At 43.6% G+C, this 13,192-nt stretch overlaps 5 protein-coding genes across 5 annotated transcripts; 3 read left to right on the top strand and 2 right to left on the bottom strand.

Moving 5' to 3' along the window:
- Positions 1 to 209: 209 nt before the first annotated feature.
- L199_000814 (uncharacterized protein) lies at positions 210 to 1,696 on the top strand (the record flags this gene model as incomplete). Its single annotated transcript, XM_064886573.1, has 6 exons — positions 210 to 446; positions 517 to 645; positions 706 to 938; positions 1,016 to 1,111; positions 1,204 to 1,232; positions 1,323 to 1,696. The coding sequence occupies 6 exons, from the start codon at positions 210 to 212 to the stop codon at positions 1,694 to 1,696; spliced, it is 1,098 nt and encodes a 365-aa protein (XP_064742645.1).
- A 105-nt stretch (positions 1,697 to 1,801) lies between these two features.
- On the bottom strand, positions 1,802 to 6,411 carry L199_000813 (uncharacterized protein; the record flags this gene model as incomplete). Its single annotated transcript, XM_064886572.1, has 17 exons — positions 1,802 to 1,966; positions 2,032 to 2,125; positions 2,204 to 2,284; positions 2,356 to 2,564; positions 2,637 to 2,766; positions 2,897 to 3,221; positions 3,286 to 3,512; positions 3,569 to 3,822; positions 3,879 to 3,983; positions 4,038 to 4,191; positions 4,248 to 4,348; positions 4,407 to 4,631; positions 4,689 to 5,015; positions 5,075 to 5,157; positions 5,234 to 5,905; positions 5,964 to 6,171; positions 6,229 to 6,411. The coding sequence occupies 17 exons, from the start codon at positions 6,409 to 6,411 to the stop codon at positions 1,802 to 1,804; spliced, it is 3,543 nt and encodes a 1,180-aa protein (XP_064742644.1).
- Positions 6,412 to 6,777: 366 nt separating this feature from the next.
- On the top strand, positions 6,778 to 9,265 carry L199_000812 (uncharacterized protein; the record flags this gene model as incomplete). The annotated part of the gene is made up of 11 exons (XM_064886571.1): positions 6,778 to 7,060; positions 7,125 to 7,301; positions 7,370 to 7,468; positions 7,596 to 7,674; positions 7,744 to 7,848; positions 7,934 to 8,023; positions 8,101 to 8,246; positions 8,316 to 8,386; positions 8,437 to 8,527; positions 8,622 to 8,857; positions 8,966 to 9,265. The coding sequence occupies 11 exons, from the start codon at positions 6,778 to 6,780 to the stop codon at positions 9,263 to 9,265; spliced, it is 1,677 nt and encodes a 558-aa protein (XP_064742643.1).
- A 534-nt stretch (positions 9,266 to 9,799) lies between these two features.
- L199_000811 (uncharacterized protein) lies at positions 9,800 to 11,121 on the bottom strand (the record flags this gene model as incomplete). The annotated part of the gene is made up of 4 exons (XM_064886570.1): positions 9,800 to 10,330; positions 10,483 to 10,732; positions 10,855 to 10,942; positions 11,016 to 11,121. The coding sequence occupies 4 exons, from the start codon at positions 11,119 to 11,121 to the stop codon at positions 9,800 to 9,802; spliced, it is 975 nt and encodes a 324-aa protein (XP_064742642.1).
- A 457-nt stretch (positions 11,122 to 11,578) lies between these two features.
- Positions 11,579 to 12,925, top strand: L199_000810 (uncharacterized protein; the record flags this gene model as incomplete). The annotated part of the gene is made up of 8 exons (XM_064886569.1): positions 11,579 to 11,608; positions 11,704 to 11,726; positions 11,848 to 11,918; positions 11,987 to 12,042; positions 12,119 to 12,265; positions 12,473 to 12,550; positions 12,631 to 12,776; positions 12,856 to 12,925. 8 exons carry the CDS (start codon positions 11,579 to 11,581, stop codon positions 12,923 to 12,925), a joined length of 621 nt encoding a protein of 206 aa, XP_064742641.1.
- Positions 12,926 to 13,192: the final 267 nt, after the last annotated feature.

The raw sequence follows: 13,192 nt of genomic DNA, 5'->3' as shown, positions 1-13,192 counted from the left end.
TGGTTTTGTTCCAACTTTCAACTTTTCTTTCAGTAGAGTATCAGGGTATGGGATCAACAACGGGGTCTCCACACCACACGACCACCGTGGGAAAATAACCAACAACGACCGTCAATGTCAATGTCGAAGCATCATCATGACGAAAACAATGGTTGAAATGGTTGAAATGGGATGTCTTCCTCTACCGAAGGCTTTTCACACAAGATAGGATGTCAGTTCAACCTCCAGATGGTCCAATGCAGAAGAACGGCGAATCATCCACATCTCGCGGGATCTACCTACCCACCGACCCTGCTCCACCCCGACCATGTCTCACGACTGACTCTGCCGTAGCTCAATGGCATACCTCGCCTGGATTCCAGGCGTTCTGGGGATGGGTCAAAAGGCGATGTGAAAGAATCAAGGGTAAGGAGATTCTCAGAGGAGACTACGAGGGAGATAATGAGGTCTGTTACCGTATAGTATTGCTGCCGATCATGTTTAGCTGACGTAGTGAGGCCGAAACGACGACGACAGGGTATCAAAACTTTGATGGACATGTTGAACAGGATGATGGATTGGGTAGAAGAGGTACCGATCCAACCTCAGAGTAATCAGCGATTTGGTAATTTGGCTTTTCGAACTTATATCAAATTGGTTGAAGAGGTAAGCGATGTATAAAAGATGAACATCAATGCACAGAGCTTATACGATTGATGTTCTTAGCGAATACCTTCATTCTTCACTTCTCCTTCTATACCATACACACTACCCGCTCAAATACTACCTCTCTTACTCAATTCGCATGCATTCGGTCATCCAGTGAGAATAGATTATGGTACAGGGCACGAACTGGCTTTTGTCATGGGTTTGTATACCTGTGTGATATCTGGATGGATAGGCGGTGAAGGGGAGAAAGAGGAAGAGGAGGATGAGCTGATATTGAGGGTATTTGCAAGGTAAGTGGGAAGGGACGAACAGCTGACTCGGTCGCACGGGAATCATGATAAGGATGTGACTGACATGTCATCCGTAGATACCTTGATTTGACAACACTGCTTCAAAAGACCTATAGGTTAGAACCAGCTGGTTCACATGGTGTATGGGGATTAGACGATTATTGTTTCTTACCGTGAGTCAATCTAATCATACAACTCAAGAGTATGAAAATGCCTATCATTACCATGAGTTTGCTGTTTTCTCTGATATTCTTGTTGTATTCAGGTATTTATTCGGATCAGCTCAGCTATTAGGTAAGTGCAGTCCTCCGTCATCCGAACAGAACACCTTCTACAATAGCTCGATGTTGATCAGTGGTAACCCATGTATCCTTTTGTGTGTAGACGGCTCTCTCACACCCACTCAATCCCTATCCCTCGCCTCCACGTACCAATCCTCCATAGAGATCAAAGACTTCTACACCCTCTCTTTATACCATCTCACCCTCTTCAAATCCGGTGCGGCCTTCTCCGAGCATTCACCTTTACTCTGGTCCCTGTCGCAGATGAAAGATTGGGTCAAGATTCACGGCGGGCTGAGGAAGATGTTCATGGCTGAAGTGGTGGGTAAGAAGGTCGTCGTTCAAGGTTTATGGATTGGAGGGTGGTTATGGGGTGATGATTTACCTGATTCAACTCAAAGGGATGATGTTGTCTCGACTGGAATAGGAGGGATAGCAGGTTTGGAAGGGAGTACGAAAGCTCCTTGGGCTAGGTGATATACATCTGTTGTAGGAATACAAAGTGTATATGAAATGCATGGTATATATTGATGTGAATTAAGTCACAATTTCCCTTCCTTGATGCGAGTTAGGCATACCATATTATACCATCATACTTTTCATCAGCTCTATCACCTCTACAAGCTTATCTTTACACTCCTCGCTTGTCCATTCAATCCCGGTCAAGATCTCCTCCAACTCATCAGGAAGCTCATCATAGGTAGAAGAAAGTTTGAGATACAGCTCTTCGGATGTTATTGCTCGTATCTATAACATCCAGTATGGTAGTCAGCTAATTACCTTTCAGATACAACCGGGAAAAGGCAACGCACTCTAGGGAATTTATGACCTAAAAACAGACTTAGATGCTCTACAGATTTCATCTTCAGATTGGCAGGTAAAGCATTTGAGAGACACGATATCACTCTGATATGACAACATGACACAACATCAGTCATCATATCAAGCATACCGGAATTGTCAAGGATGATGAAAGTTTCTCACACTCTCATACAAGTCGTTATCCTCTCTATGGATTTGATATTTGAAATTCCTTTACATGCAGCCGATAGGATATCGTTACATCTGAAAAGGTAAATCCTGAATCATCAATTGTAAATCGAATGAGACTTCAAGTTGGTTACAATTTAACTCACAATTGTTCTTCGTTGTCATATCCATTCTCACCTAGAACCTCCAACAAGCCATTCTCATATAGCTTCCATAAAGTTTGTAAAGTCGGTATGAATATCCTATTCGAAGTATAATTCTGTTCAAGTAATTCCAGTAGATCTCCTAGCACTGAGGCTATCAAGCTGGGATGTTGGGTCAAGTACGATAAAAGAGGTTGGAATGCTGCATTTGACTAGATATATCATCAGGTATACGTGAGCTTATCCCCCTATATTTGCCTGTATTTGTGACAAGTGAAGCTCACAAGAGTAATCACTTGACTTCCCACGGTCAAGACCAGGCCCGCTATCAACTGTTTCCTATATTCCGTTCGAAGGATAGGCATAGAAGTGGAGAACCATTCTTTTTGATCTATATATCGGAAACCGTCGTTCCTATCATCAATAGAATAATCATGTCATTTTGATCGTCATAACCTCATTCAGTGAGCAGAATAGGCGATGATATAAAGGTTGATTGCGCTGCAACGAGAGAGGCAGGTGTCGGCTTGATGAGATCACTCACTCCAATTGACGCAGGCCCACTTTCATACCACCCATTCCCTCCCATTCCCAACCTGCTTCTCTAAGCTTAGCCAATGTCCTGGCCGTCTCTCCTCTTACAGACTCAAGTTTCTCCACACCCTGCTTGATAATCCCTCCTATCAGATCGTCGAATGTCTCCTCAGAGACTAGATCCAACTGTGGATCAAGAGTGGAAAGTGCATTCCCTATCGATGTGAGGGATTGAACTCTGACCCAGGAACCGACATCTCCTCTCTGATCGGTGGTGTAGTCCCCCAAACCCTGTACAAAGTTTTGTAAGATCGAAGTAAGTTGAGTAGGTGTCACTGCGTCAGATTATACTATATCAGCTATACATCATCATTGGGGTCATACCGGAGCTATACTTGCCTATCATACCCCCATCTACTCTTTGTATAGCTATATCACCTAAAGATCGGACTGCCGCTCTGCGCGATTCGATATCGATCTTCTCGGGCTTATCCAACAACTCCAATAGGGCTTTGATCGCTTTATCCGTCAAAGATGAGGGTGTTGGAGGGTACTTGATGTGCCCCAGCGCTAATGACGCAGCCTGTCTGGAGGCGATTCTAAACGACTTCAGATCCGATATCAACCTGATTGGGGTAATCAGCTATGGTGTAGCAGGAGAAAAAGCTGACGGGCAGCTCACTTGCTGATATCCTTTTCTGGTGACCTCAATTCACTCAATTTCCCATACACCCTAGCGACAGACTCGTGTACTTCCGATTCTCGACGTTTCATCGATAATTCTAGGTGCTTGTCCAATACTGATTGAGTCGAAGGGCTCGATATTATACTTTGGTTCAGTATCACGACGAGTAAGGAACACACGGAAGAGAATATGTCAGCCGCTTGGGAGGATACGAAGGATGCTGGGCGGATTGTCGAGAGCGCGTCGAAGATCTGACGTGAATACAGACATTAGTTGCCATCTCGTAGTCCCGGTCTGTTCAACTGACCGTTTGTCGCCGCTGATCGTTCTCATCGAATGGCTCTGCGATCTGCGTGAGACCTAACAACGCACCGTGAACATTGACTGCGTCTAAGGAAGGCAATTGTTTGATCTACGCCAACGATATGGTAAGCTACATAACATTGGCAAGCGAATCCTAGCTTACCTCTCGATCTAGTGAATCTTGTACGTCTCCTTCATCACCAAGTTTCAGAATGCTGTGTAACGCCTGAGCACCTTGTATCCGCATGTTGGTATCCCAATGCCTCAGAGTGATATGATGGAGATGTTCTCGCATCTTATCACGATATACTTTATGTCTATGTCGTAGATCAGCTTTGAGCCGCTATGTAACTCGGAAGAAGGTCAAGCTTACATAGCTACAGCCGGAGCGGCAATTGTAAAAGCCATTCTTCGCACGCTGACAGAATAAAAATCCGTTTTACCCAATACATCGATTCCTTCTGGATACAGACCCTGAAAGTATACGTATGAGCTTGATTTCCTGTCCTGCATCATAAAGGATACAGCTCACCAGTCTCCCCACACCTTCCTGGAACGCGGCGCTCGCTGCTCTCCTCACTCCCACTTCCCTATCAAACAGCGCCACACATATCAAACTGGTAGCCATATCTTCTGCATGGGCTTCGATCATATCCGGTGGACAGGCTCGTGATAATGACCAAAGAAGGTAAGACGCTGCGTCTCGGACGTTTGCTCCTATTGAATGCGATGCTCGACGAAGATCGAATGTTAGTGCCTGTGATCGCAGACGCTGATCAGCTGAATTTGATATATATGTAAAACCCTGACTGACCTTTATGACCCATTTCACTGCACTTCCAATCTGCTCTTCCTCTTTGATCAGACCCCTTCTTGCCATTTCAGCCAAAGCCAAACATACACCATGCCATCTCGCTTCTCCCCGAGTAGTCTCCACTCCTCCAAATCCCATCGTACCGCCCGTACTTGACGATCCTCCTGGATCAATCACCGTTCCGAAGGAAGTAAGAATGACTGGTTCCTCCTCTGTACCGGAGAAGAGGTCTATGACAGCTTCCACGATCTGAGAAGAGAATGACAAGGGAAGTAGGGATGAGAGTCGAGCTAAGTATTTGGCTGAGGAATAACGGACGATCGTATCCTTCATTATAGTTCGGTCAGACAGGCTATCCAGACTTTGCGGTAACATACACAACTCACTTTGTCAGATAAACCGCCCATGAGATCATCTAGCCATTCTTCCAGACCATCCGGTAAATCTAGATCTGAATCATCTTCACCGTCTAGAAGGATTGACACCATCAGTATGACTCCTACGACGGAGATCCGCAATAAGGGATATAGCCTTACCAGACATACTCTTCCTGATCTTCGCTAACCATAACCTGCCTTTAGCTTTTATAGCCAACTTCCGTATTAGTCCTGATCCAGCTGCGGTCCTGGACCCTTGTAAATGGGGCAATAAGTGGTCCTCCATAAATCCTTCTAGAGCGGGTAGGTGGTTGGGTTTAAGTAAAGAAGGTAATAAAGCCATAAATTCCAAAAGGGAAGAAATAAAATGTGCTTCCAATTCTCTTTCTCCCGCTTGGATCTCTTTCGAAGCCCACTCTAAAAATCCTGGTAGACCCTGGACAGTATCTTCTCGAGAGTATAGTCGAGCTAGAACTAAGGCTGAATAGGCTCCTTCCAACCCCGGTCGACTGAGTAAAGGTATAGAGAGCAGTATCACTTGTTGAGCTAGGGGTGATATCTTCGTGGAGAATAGGATAAGCGACGAGGGAAGATCTATACCGTACATTGTCGATGGAGGGACAGCAGAAGACGAGGAAGAAAGAGCAGTCAAGTTGAATGGTACCGTTAGGAGCAAGGCCAACCAAAGAAGTAGGATTGCTCGCAATTCCCATGATTCACTTGAAGATATTATTGGATGATGTGGTGTCGATGGAGTCGTAGAGGTTGATGCGGACATAAGAGGGGATAGAAGTGTTACTAGCATTGGTAAGTTCGGGATGGAAGATGGGAAATGAGGTACTACGAGTTCTTGTCAGCTTGGATAAACCAAGAACCAAAGATGTTTGAATGAGCTCACCAACTGCTTTCCAACCTCTGACTTTGACTATCCAATTAAGCAATCTACCAAGTCTTGCCAACCTGTTCGGATTGACGGTCTTCTTGATATCATTCTCTTCGTCGTTGACTAGAGTAGGCAGGTTCGCGCCCAGTAGGTCCATAAGCGGAGGTACAATCTCATCTAAAGAGGGATCCAATAATCCAGGTAAAGGGAGATAGTGATCGAGCTATAAATGCATGAGCTAACTGAAGTGTCCAGGAAAGGTCAAGAGAGAGAATCTCACTATCGCTCCCAGACTGTTGACCAATCCTTCCTCATCTTCATCCTCCTTGACACCGGACTCTCCTGCAATCTCAATGTTCAAGAACCGACCTAGCAATTCAAGGAATTCTGCTCGGTGAGCGAAATGGGTATATGTGGGGTCGGAGTCGTCCTCCAACGGAGCAGATGCCAGATCTTTGCTCATCTCGAAATACTCTAGATGGACATATCAATTTGGTTATATCCCAGAAGGTGAAGGTGAATTGAATTGGTGAGTTCTTTTTAACGACAGAGACGAGGAAGATACTTGTTCGAGGACGTGCATCAAGCGTCAACTTCATTTCCGCCGGAAACTCTAGGAACCTTACTCTTACCTGAGTCTGCGTGTGGATGCCACGCGAAACATGGGAAAATCAAAATAACAGATGGACGCGTTTCCCAAAGTTGAATGAAAGCTAAGATGCAAGAAATCAAGGATGGAAGATGATTTCGAGTGCTTCCTTCTTCCTCTTGTGTTATACATCCCATACTGACTTCGATCTGGAGTCCACTTTGTCAAGCCGATACTAGGATGCCGATACTCGAAGCTCCTACTCCACCTCGAGCGAATGGGCATATGAACGGTACCAGTCCCTCTAAAAGATCTCCCACTCAAGCGCTTTACAATGGATTCACCACCTCGCATTCGATGCAATCTATAGCTTCGTGCTCTACAACCGCTCATGAGAATGAGATGAATGGACGTTCAGACCCTGGGATAGACGATGAGAGGATGAATATGGACCAGGAAGAAGATGGTGATGAAGGATTTTCAGAAGCGAGTGAGGAAGAAGATGACTATCCCAATGTACATGGTGAGTTTACTCAACCGACTCGGTCCAAGAAAGAACCAATTCTAATCTGATTTACCCTTTTCAGTCGAGGTCCGATTATATCCCGATACTCGCATATCCGATCATTCAAGGATTGTATACTGGGTGAAAGAACATATTCTTTCGGATGTTCCTGAAATCTTCTTGGGATCGTATTTATCGGGATGGGATAAACATCAGGAACTAGGGGCACATGTAGAAAAAGTGTGGATAGAGGAAGGTGGTACGTCCTTATCTGGCCACAGCTAATTAGCAACTTCAATTCTGGTCGCTGAAAGTCGGTATGAACAGACCAGCGTACGGTAGATACGAAACAGGCGGATTTGAATATACATGTTTATCAGCCGAAACGACATGAATATATAGAAGATTTCAATAATGAATTGGAAGGTGAGCTGTCTTCATATCTGAAATGAAAATCATTTGTTTTTATAGCCTATAGCGGGGTTTCCTCTCAATCTCTTATCTGATTCGCTCTGTTACTTGTTTCTGATACTGATGTGACCGTGTGATGTAGATTACGATGATGAAGATACTGTTACTGCTGGATCAATGAGATCATTACCTTCCAGTGAACTAGATGGTCTATGGCAAACGTGAGTTTACTGTCCAAATCCCAATCGGAAGAGATGGTATAAGCCTATCTGATAAAAAATGCTACGTAGTTTGATATATTCCGATAATCTGAAATCCCGATTACTGAATTTCTGTTATTCAACAACGTTCTTTTCTGACCAAGGAGTGGATTCCAATATCATCGCTTGGAATAGGTGATTTTGAGGATTCCTCCTTTTCCTATCTCGAATTGCAGACATTGCCATGAGCTAACGATGTTTCTCACTCTGTGTTAATCAGGGTGATACTTCTTCATGGTCCACCGGGTACAGGTAAAACATCATTATGTCGCGCTTTAGCTCAAAAGATAGCCATAAGGATGAGACCAAAGTCAGTTGAGTGTTTAGCTCATCTTGTCTGTCTGATATCATTGGGATCACTCAGCTGATAATCTTTCAATCATATAGCTATCCACAAGCCAAATTGATCGAAATCAACTCGCATTCATTGTTCTCCAAATGGTTCTCTGAGTCTGGGAAATTGGTTCAGAAGCTGTTTGATACGATAACGAAGGAGGTGGATGATGATAGACAATTTGTAGTGGTCATGATAGGTCAGTTTGCCTATCAATGCCGCCTTCGAGCGAAGCTGTCTTAACTGATAGGTTTTCATTGGATTCTAGACGAGGTGGAATCTCTCACTGCTGCTAGAGCAGCTGCAATGACGGGTAATGAACCCTCCGACTCGTTGAGAGTGGGTTTGCCTTGTCCCCTGAGTCTGATTGAAGCTGATCTTGAGTGTAGGTGGTCAATGCGTTGTTAACTCAACTGGATCGATTGAGAATAAGGAAGAACGTGTTAGTCATGACTACGTCGAATCTACTAGATGCAATCGGTGAGCTCGCTGCGCTATAAACAGCCTATTTGTGACCGGAATCACAATTACCCAATACATCCATACTGACTGATATTGCTATTTTTGTGATTAGACGAGGCATTCCTATCTCGTGTGGATTTATCCGAACTCGTCCCTCTCCCACCAGCCGAAGCAGTGTATTCAATCCTAAAAGGATGTATCGACGAGATGATGATTCGGGATATGATCAAGAAACGTAATTTGTTAGATTACAGGAGAGCGTCAGATTTTTCAGGTATGTGGGAAATTCGGAAAGATAAGATTCAGAAATATAGTGGAGGGTTGGCAGCGTTGGCTGATAGATGTTATGTGAGTGGTTTGTGATTTCAATGTATATAAAAGTTTATCCAGGATATCTCGTCATTATGTATTTACTTATTCTTGAGCTGATGATTTGATCTCAAACTTTGAATATAGGAATTGGAAATTTCCGGTCGAACGTTGAGAAAATTACCTGTCTTAGCTCATACCAACAAACTCAGTTCGACCTCTGGGAAGGACAGGAGGAGGACGTTGGGTGATTGGATAAAAGCAATGTTGGATATTGTAGAACGTCAATATCGGAATGGTAAATCAACATTAGCGAAAGAAGGACCAATAAAGGATGTTAATGTTCATAGTCATAATCATTCTCATTCTCATACTAAGAGCTTAAGTATTGATAAGAGTCAGGTTGGGATGAAGATAGCTATGGAAGGAGGTAAGGATTGGAGATAACGGAGTGTGGATGTGGATTGTATGTCGGTTTGGAAAGTAGTACTGAATCATGTGGGAGGGCTGTGGGAAGGGTTCAAAGTACGATTCATCTGTATCACATTATAAATCATCTACGTTATGTCAAAATATGCACGTCATGGAGTTTCGAGGTGTTCACCTCCATTATTCGGTATATCTGATTCTACGGTTGTATATTCTATAAATACAAGAAGTGATGCATCCTCATTCAATGGTATTTACATGTGTGTGAGGTTCGTACGGTCCTACATTTGTACAGTTATACAACCAACCTCGCTTCTTTCCAACCTTCATCCTCATCTTCATCCTCATCTTCATCCTCATCCTCATCTTGATCACCATCCGAGGTATTCGTACATTTATCTTTATCTTCATTCGAATTAATCTTCTCTTCGTCGACACCTATTGTATTCTGCTCATCATCCACCACTTCCCATTCATCTACTTCTACCTCTCCTTCCACTCCGTGGTCCAAGCGGGAAGACTCATTCTCATTCTCATTATTGTCTTCCCGCATTATTGAAAATCCTTTTTCTCCTTCTCCTTGACGTTTATAGTAGAAGCAGAAGATATATTCCTAGTTCTACTCGTACCTGTACTGGGTGTGGGCGTAGAAGCAGCAAGTTTAGCTCGTATTGATGTTGTAGATTTGGGTTTATCGAGAGCGGGAGTTTTAAGTGTCTGAGATGATGATGATGATGATGTTTGAACTTTATCTGGCAATTTACTTTTACTTTTACCCTTGTCTCTGTCCCTTTCGTTTCCGGTTGGAGTGTTATCTTCCTTTAGATCCTCCATCGAACCTGATACTGATATACTTATTGGTACTTCCCCTTCTCCTTCGCCATCATCATCATCTTCCTTGATAGCCTTGTTTTGATTCTGGTTTTGCTCTTTTTCAAATTCGATATTCATCTCCTCGGCAGTAAGGTTCATCTTATCTATCCACCTTTGGAGTAAGTTGGCGTTATCCACTTTTAGGAGTTTATTTTGCTGAGAGAGGGAAGAAAGTTCGAGATTGAGTGAAAGAAGTTCATCGTTTAGTGTCTGCGTGAGATCATTGATTTACGCAAGGTATCGGGGAATCGAAAGTATTGGATGGTATAGTATAGTAGTTGGAAAAAAAAAAGGAGAAGAGACAAAAAATGATATATCAGCATTGTCTTAAAGTGTGAGTCACTCGGCTCATGCTTACTCACCTCCATATCTTTATTCCTCACTCTCCAACGCTCTTCCCAATCCCTATCTTTCCTATATGCGTTATCCCTCTGATCCCTCAATTCCCTCAATTCGTCTCTCAACCCTTTGACCTCCTCATCTCTATCTCGCAGGGCATCAGCCATGGAGAGCTGTTTGTTCTGAGATGCCGCTTGTGTACGATATAGTGTGGATAGCTCGGAACGGAGGGAGGTCAGTTGGGCATCGAGGTGCGATAAAAGGGCTGATGAGCTGCGAAGTTGGCGAGTTGATCAGCGAAAATTGCTTGAGGTTAGGTGTTGAGGGAACGCAAACGCGACATGATAGAGATTCTGTATTAGATGGAATGATCCCCTCCGAGTAAGAGAACTTACCCCTCAGCTGATGATGGTCCACCACCGGATTTCGCCAAAGCCCTATTACGCACTTTCAACTCTCTCGCTGTTTTAGCCAGCCTGCGATCTGCACATAGTGAACAAGATCAGTCAATTCACTTACGTTCCGTATGACTGTCGAGGAGTTAGATTGGACTCACATTGACCTACGATATCCTTGTATACTTCATTCTCCACTTGCTTGGCCATCAACCTCTCTTTGATGGTATTCTGCCATTCTGGTGGTCCGTGTACGAGGGATGACATGATGGTGGCCGTGAGGTAACTAAGGTGAGATATGCCAAGGGAGCGCCTATATGGACGTGTCTTTGGTCTCTGCTTGGGTGCTGGTTGAATCCAAGTATAGTTTTTATGACCTGGAGGATACCAAGTTGCAGGAATGAGAGTAGTAGTAGTAGTAAGTTATTGTCGATGTGCATGTAGAAGAGTTATCTCCCTCGTGAAAGATAACCGGGTTCATGATTCATGCATCCTGTGACAGAGCGGCGTTCTCCGGGTTGATCCAGTGATGTCAGCCTCAACGATGGATTACCCGATCGAGTAATTGTCACACTACGCTGTGACATCCGTCCACCTGTTGTATCATCTCATCCATTATCATATCATCTTGCCACCTAATTCAACATCCATACAACCATACATATACATATATCATCACTCTTTCATACTCTATACTCGCTCGTCATACCACCACCTCAACACAATGGCATCAAGAAAGAAGGTCTTGTTGAAAGTGAGTGAGCCTTCTTAGCTTCCTCCGGGCTATACCCGACCCATATCAATGGTGTGGGCGTATTATCGATGGGAGCTTACGTTCTTGGCCTATAGGTGATCATCCTCGGTGATTCTGGGTGAGTAGTATAGATGTCTTTAGGATCAAGCCAAATCTCAACGCTGTCCTGTTGTCTTTCCATATCAAACGACTATGTGATTTCACTCAACCTTGCTAATTCGCTGTTATTATCACGATAGTGTCGGTAAGACCTCCTTGATGAACCAATATGTCAACAAGAGATTCTCAAACCAATACAAAGCTACTATCGGTGAGTCATTCATCGATTCATGTACATAGTCTCGATAGGTGGATTGCGCTGATGGTCATGTTGCTAAGGTGCCGACTTCTTAACTAGGGAATTAGTAGTTGACGATAGAGTAGTTACCATGCAGGTGAGCCATGTCTTTTATCTTCCTACCTTTCATTATTATGATGGGCCTTTTCACTGACTGTGATATTTCCGGTAAGCTCTGGGATACAGCCGGTCAAGAACGATTCCAATCGCTCGGTGTAGCTTTCTACAGAGGTGCAGACTGTTGCGTATTGGTGTACGACGTTAATAGTAGTAAGAGTTTTGAGGCGTTGGATGGTTGGAGAGATGAATTCTTGGTTCAGGTGAGTCCAATCGGCGGGTTTCAAAAACAGGAGAAGCAGACAGCTCTGGACTGGATTGGATGACTTTGCAAGGATAAAAGTATGAAGTAGTTGAAAGAAGGAAGGGAAGGAGATATTCATCATTCATCTTTCTCCTTTCGATGTTTCTTCTTATCCCTAGCGAATCGCAAACATCAATCATGCCATACTAACGCTCACACCTATTAGGCCTCACCACACGACCCCGAAAACTTCCCATTCGTAGTACTGGGTAACAAGATCGATATGGAGGAATCCAAACGAATGGTGGGTTATCGTCGGATCTTTTTAACACACTCCTCATCTGTTGTCTGTCGCACGCTCATGTCCTCCTGCATGATTGATAGGTATCCCAAAAACGAGCCATGACATGGTGTCAAGCCAAAGGGAATATACCTTATTTCGAAACTTCCGCCAAGGAGGCTATCAATGTCGAACAGGCTTTCCAAACTATCGCTAAAAACGCTTTAGCTCAAGAGGCAGAAACGGAGTTGTAAGTGTACCTGTATATCCGGCATGATTGAATCTTTAATATTAGGATCAGGATTCAATACTGATATATATGATTTCAGATACAACGATTATCCAGATCCGATTAGAATCGATTCTGAGAATTCACAAAATTACGGATGTAATTGTTAATTCTTCCCTCTTTCCCTCTCCTTTCTTTCTTATCCTCTACTCGTATACCCTTTCTATTAATTCGAATTTTTCTGTTTCTCTCTTCTCAACCCAACACATTAATACTCTTACTTCTCTCCTGAATATTATATATATGTCACGGAATCTAATCTATTATGATTTCTGATTTTAAGATGAAGATAAATAAATGTAGATGAATGTGAATGCTACCTTTGCCTGACCAAATCACATATAGGATTTCCATATGATCCAATATGATATCCATCA

The sequence above is a fragment of the Kwoniella botswanensis genome, chromosome 1, assembly GCF_036426115.1.
Source record: "Kwoniella botswanensis chromosome 1, complete sequence".
Taxonomy (NCBI): Eukaryota; Fungi; Basidiomycota; class Tremellomycetes; order Tremellales; family Cryptococcaceae; genus Kwoniella; species Kwoniella botswanensis.
This window is presented reverse-complemented; position numbering and strand designations above follow the sequence as displayed.